This window comes from Manacus candei, unplaced genomic scaffold, assembly GCF_025592945.1.
Source record: "Manacus candei isolate 608988 ecotype Guabito, Panama unplaced genomic scaffold, ASM2559294v1 h1tg000015l, whole genome shotgun sequence".
NCBI lineage: Eukaryota > Metazoa > Chordata > Aves > Passeriformes > Pipridae > Manacus > Manacus candei.
The window spans coordinates 20,732,531-20,738,530 of NW_026138063.1; the positions used below are offsets into that span (position 1 = coordinate 20,732,531).

The 6,000-nt window shown below is 36.5% G+C and overlaps 1 protein-coding gene across 8 annotated transcripts in view; it reads left to right on the top strand.

The window, feature by feature from the left end:
- The window catches only part of PER2 (period circadian regulator 2), a 46,215-nt gene extending 41,853 nt beyond the window's left edge, over window positions 1-4,362 (top strand). For all 8 annotated transcript variants that reach the window (XM_051782063.1, XM_051782067.1, XM_051782065.1 and 5 more), the window contains 2 exons: window positions 851-1,001; window positions 1,899-4,362. In XM_051782063.1, coding sequence (XP_051638023.1) covers window positions 851-1,001; window positions 1,899-2,048 — 301 coding nt within the window. In that variant the 3' untranslated portion in view covers window positions 2,049-4,362. The remainder of the gene's footprint in view (window positions 1-850; window positions 1,002-1,898) is intronic.
- Window positions 4,363-6,000: the final 1,638 nt, after the last annotated feature.

The window sequence follows — 6,000 nt, forward strand, 5'->3', positions numbered from 1 at the left end:
ATTGCAAGAACTTTAGCATTCTTCCCTAGATTTAAAAATACTTTGACATTTCCCAGTTTTTGTAGCCTGAAGTGTTGACAACTATAGGTAGGAATTCCAGTAGACCATAAGAATAGCAAAGCCTGCCAAAGTATGACAGTATGAAACAGGATGTTGTGATAACAAGAGTTAAGCTCATTGTCAGAGCATGATGCCCTAAAAGGGAAGTGTAAAGCCAACCTGTTCTTGAGTATCCTGTAAGGAACAGAAATTGTACTGGGGATCTTGGAACTTGCTTTCCCCTGTCATCTTTTATAGAGGAATACAGCTTGTAAGTATTGGTATGGTGCATGTTTTTTTAAGTTTCTGAATGAAGGTAGGACATTTGGGGGGAGAGAGAACTTTGTTCTGCTGAAACAGAACAGTGTTTTCTAAAGATTAGTTCATTCTTGATGACTTTCTTAAGCATATCTTCCTACATCTGCTTTAATACCTCATGTGCATCTGGTGTCTGTTTTGAGTTGTCTTCCCACTGAAGGGGAACTTGGAACTCCTGCAGGAGCAGCAGAGAGAAGCTGGAGTTCTTGGTAGTTTCACTGATGGTGCTGCCTGAGTAGCTCTGAGAAAACTGTTCTCACTGATGGGATTTGAAAAGACAGTGAGCCAACAGAGATGTGTTAAGGTTGTCTGCAAATGTAGAGAGCTGCTGATATAACCACACTTAATTTTCTTCCAGCATAAGATTTGTAAGCGTGATGTTTTAGAACAAAAACAGTCATTAAAAAGATGTTAGTATTTGACTGTGTAACTTCATATAGACATGAAGCCCAGAAACTGCTGAAGCTCAATTTCGAAATGCCTTTTATTTTAGAGATTTGGAAACAGTTTTAAAAGAAGATAAGCAGAAATTAAAACAAATGCAGAAACTACAGCCAAAATTCACAGAAGACCAAAAAAGAGAGCTTATTGAAGTTCATCCATGGATCCAGCAGGGTGGGCTGCCAAAAACTGTTGCTAATTCCGTAAGTTTAATGAGTTCGTTACTGTTGCATGTATAATAGTGCTTAAATTATTAGCTGCCTATGTTAGTCTTCCTTTCCTAGTGAAAGCTTGAAATGAAAAAGTTTTCTGTTTAAAGCTTGAAATAAAAAAGTTTGCAGGGAAAGCTTGGTCAGTTAATGCAGAGAAAAGAAAATTCAGACTTCCATGCAGTGGTTTTTAGCTTGATTTAATTTACCACAAGTCTTCTTTCCAATAAGGGAAATTGAAGGAGTGGTGAATACAGTACAAGAAATTTCCTTCCTCATTCTCAATTTCTGTGTATCTGTTTGAAATCCTTTAGCAACACAGCCAGAAACTTCACTACATAAAAATCTCTATTTTGTGTGCAGAAATTTATGCTCGTTGTTTTCTAGAAAGGACGAAATGAATGGCAATATACTGTTCCTTTTTCCTATCAGACTTCTCACTCAGGATCATCTCTTGCCTTGATTCCTCCACGTAGACTAATGGCTTGACAGGCAAAAAAACAAAAGAAAGAAAAACAACAAAATAAAACAGATTTATTTGTTGTAATTGTACACTTGCTTTAGTCTCTTTAGCCCTGCAACTAAACATGAATGTGTTACTGCAGTGTTAGCAGTCAAATGGAGGAAAAGTTGCTTGGAAGGTGTCAGCATTATAAATGATCCATGACATAACTGCTTCCAGTAGAGTTCTCAAGTACTTTTATTGATTTACTGCACAGTATAAAATCATAGTGTGTGGAAAAGTTGTGGAGCAGAATATATCTGGTAGTTGCAGCACAGATGTAAAGGTTCTCTTGGAATCCAGGATTGCATGCAACAGGACTGTTGTTTGGAAAAGCTTTTTTTTTTTTTTTTTTTACTTATGAGTGCATCTGTGTTTTTTCTTTTTAGGAATGTATTTTTTGTGAGGACAATGTACAGAGCAATTTTTATACATCATATGATGAAGAAATCCATGAAATGGACCTTAATGAAATGATTGAAGACAGTGGAGAAAACAACTTGGTTTCCCTGAGTCAAGTCAGTGAAGAACAAACATAGCATTTGAGCCTGTTGTTTTGAAAACCTCTTCAAAACGACAGTGAAGGATCCATCAAGTTTTAATCTTGTATCCAGCAAGATGAATCCAGTTCATAAAAGCAAATGTTTTTTTCTTACTCTAGAAGAGTCATTTGTGAATGAATCTCTTTTTAAATGGTGGCAATCTCTTCCCAGTAAGGACATTGTTGAAGATGGTATAGCTTTTCTTTAAAAGACTCATATTTTGCACTTATATGCCTCAAATATTTCTTTATAAACTGTAGAAACTTTCATTGATGCCTACTGTTTTTTGTAGAGTGGGTTAATAAGTGCTGAAAATCTCCTTACGTACATACGGTTCTTCAAATCCCCTTTTGGTAATGATTCAACATTAGAAATTGTTGAAGCAATTTTGCTTAGTGGCTCTTTAGCATTGTTCTTAATATTTGAAGTGGTCCAGCATCGTAGAAGAAATAACCTTCAAGGAAATCAATTCACACTTGCCCTTCTCATACCAGTTGATCCCATCCTCTTTGTTTGTCTCCTATAGTTTTGAATGTAGGAACTTTTTTTTGTTTAGGAGAAATGTTGAGCTAATTTTGTAAGATGGTCTTGGGTTAAAATACATGTTGTGTAAGTATAGAGGAGCGTTGACAACTTTGTAGCCTTCTGTTTGAATGGACACTGCAATACTATGAACTGTTTATTACCTTGAAGCATAGCTTCTGAGAATTTATACTCAAGGAATCTTTATGCTTAAAGATTTTTAAAAACTAAGACCACAGAGAATGACTGTGTGTGCTCCAGAGGCTGTTAAAGCTTGGGATAACATAAACCTTTATTTCTGACCTGTTCTGTCAGGAGGTTGGCCATCAGTTGTTGGGATGTGGCGGAACAAACATCCAGTTCACACATGGCAAGGGGGGATTAGACTCATCTTGTCATTTGAAGGTGGTTCTTAAGAAAAGAAAGTGATTTTGAGAATAGTGTTGACTCACTCTATTTGAATTGCATAATCTCAAACTTAGCATGGCTGGAATCCTTTGCTGTCGAAGATTTAATTTTAATGCCTCTGAGATTGTATTGACTTGAATATTTGTACTTTATGTTCTTGTGCTGTTTATATGTGTTGGATGTGGGAAGAGAACATGAAAGAACAACTTTAATATGTTGGTTAGTTAAAGGACATACAGTTGCAGTATTGCTGGATGTCAGCTTTAAGTCTTGGGGTGAAAAATGAAGAAATTCAATTGACTTTGACATGTTTGTCTTAAAATATTTTTCATGGGAAGCATTTCCTTTTTTATTAGGCTAACGTTTCTATTCACTGAAATTTAAGGTTATTTTTATTCTCTAAGAATGTTTCTCTTTGCATACAAAGAGGATGTAAAGTTAGATCTGACACCACCAAAACTATGGAGAAGTGACTGGTATTTGCTTAGTGGAAGAAAGAATTTGTGTCAAATAATTAGTTAGTTATAAATTGGACAGTGTCATGAGGAAATTTGCACTGGAGACAGGTTCTGCAAACAGTGAAATGTGTGAACTTGTGAAACAAGTAGAATCACAATTTAAAAAAAAAAATAAGTATCTTAAATGTAGTGTGAAACACTACCCAGCAAGATCTGAAGCCTGTCTTTAACAGTTTAGCAAGGTCAAACGTAAATATATGTAAATATAAACTGAATGAGAAATGTTCAAGTGTTGGTGTTCACGTCCGATGTATTAAATGTTTTAATCATAAACGGAACAGTGCAGCTATACCAACATACTAAATAGATTTCATTTTTACGTGGAAACATGAACAGTTTTAATTGGACCAGGGTTTGGGAAAAATAAAAGCTTTATATAAAAGGAGTGCATCATAATTATACAAATATTTTTCACAGTTTTCAACCACTTTTGAACTTCCTTGCTTTAGCATGCTTTTCTTTTTTCATGTCTTTTTTTATTTGTTCTCAGTTCTTTTATTATTTTTTCGATGACCATCTTGTAACCGTAACTTAGTGAAAGGAAGAGAAAAGTATATTTAGAGCATTTTGTGGATGTGCTTAATTATGAACTTAATCTTGCATCCTTAAAGTGTTTGCATTTACAGGGTGGTATTAAAATATTTTCCTGTAACTTTAAATCTACATGCCTCCATTTATAGATAAGATTCTGAAGCTGTAATTTTTCCAAATTGTTGTAAGATGATTTATTTGTGATGACACTTTGTCAACATGTCAACAATGTTTTCTGTACACTGTGCAATATATTTTGGTTTTGCCACTTGTGACTAATTTTTATGACTTTGCTTTTTAGAAAACTGGTAAATAAAACAGATATATTTTTAGTTGGTTTTTTTTGTTCCTTGAGGCTTCTACTCCATGTAAGAAGAAAAAAATATTTTTATTTTCCTGGTAGTATGTAAATTGGTATTTCAGACTGCAGAACTTGCAAGTTATGATGTCAGCTGTGGCTTACTGTGCTGAAGTGAAATTGTTGCCAGCTTGTCTGACTGGTAAGTTTAGTGGCCAAATGGAAGATTGAATCCTTATATTGACTAGTTGTTCTGAAAACATGTGCAAATGTACTACCTGGAAGAGCATATGCAGGTGGGTTCTCTTTTTGTTCAAAACTGCCAGAAGGCACCTTATGCTTTCTGCATTGTTTAAAGCTGCAGCCCCCTGTGCTTTTACATGGGTAGCTTAGGGACAGAGAATTCCACTTGTGCCCCTTGACTTTGCATAGCCTTCTGTTGAGGTGTGTTGTGTCTTCTGAAGATTGCTGCAGCTTTTCATGCTGCTGTGCTTCCCTGTTCATGTTTTATTTTCTGATGAGTGGAGGAGGCAGGCAGCCTTGAAGATGTCTGTTTTCTCTTTCTGAGCAGTGGTGTTGCTCAGTGGGTTAGGCTGCCCCTCTAGGTTAGAAGGTACTCATGTGATGAGACCCTCTTTAGCCTTTTGTTTACATGACTGTATTTTGAGAGGTTTATGGAACTTTTTTTAACAGAACAAGGTAGTACAAACCCTAGTTTGGTCACGAGAGACCCAGATATTTCTGTAAAGTGCAAAATCAAGGTGTTTTGGTTCCAAAAAACAGTTCAGCACACAGGTGAATTGCCTTCACACCAAGGGTAGAGTTGTAGTGTTGTGTGCTCAGCTGCCAAGACATGCATTTTAAATTGCAATTACTCAAAACATCATCCAAGTCCCTTTGAAGTCTTCTGAATTGACTCTAAATATGTGGGTAGTTCTGTGTATGTGAAGTCTAAAAAACACTTTTGTCCTAACAGTTCCTTGGTTCTTCACTCAGCTAAACATGCAGAGGAGAGATGTATTGATGAAGCACTTCCCAGAACTACAGACCTGAGTGTCATCCACACACACAGGTTATCTGCAACCCAGAAGGTATCATGCTGGCATTTGGATGCAAGTTCTGATAATTGATGTATATAACCTTGGGAGAACTGAAGTGCTGCTGATGTGATAAATTACCAGGTAATGTTTCACAGTTATTTCTGCTTTTCCTAATTTTTTTTGAAATGTAAATGTAATAAGAGTATGAGTTAAATGTGGCTTCAGGTATTCACATACTCCTCCCTGGTGATGTGCCTACTGTCAACACTCAAAGACAATGGCTTGCTTTGCACTGCAGAACTCTTGGGAGCCGTGTTTGTCAGTCTCTCCCACCTCAGTAGCCCCTAGATGTCACTGGTGTTCTGGGATTATATTTGACAGTTTTGCCACCCCTGTTTGTCCTCTATTTAGCTTCTTGTATATTGGGGCTGTTGGGTTTGTTATGGCATTATCTGATGTAAAGGAAAAGCTCTGTGGCTTGAATTTCAAATAAGATGGTGAGAAAACTCATCATGAAGAGCTGTGGTCACAATGATAGTGCCTGCAAACACAAGCTCTGCTTGGAAAAGGAAAAGGGACTGCTGAAAACATCAGATTTTAGTCCACTTGACAGCTGTCATGAATTTGGAGGA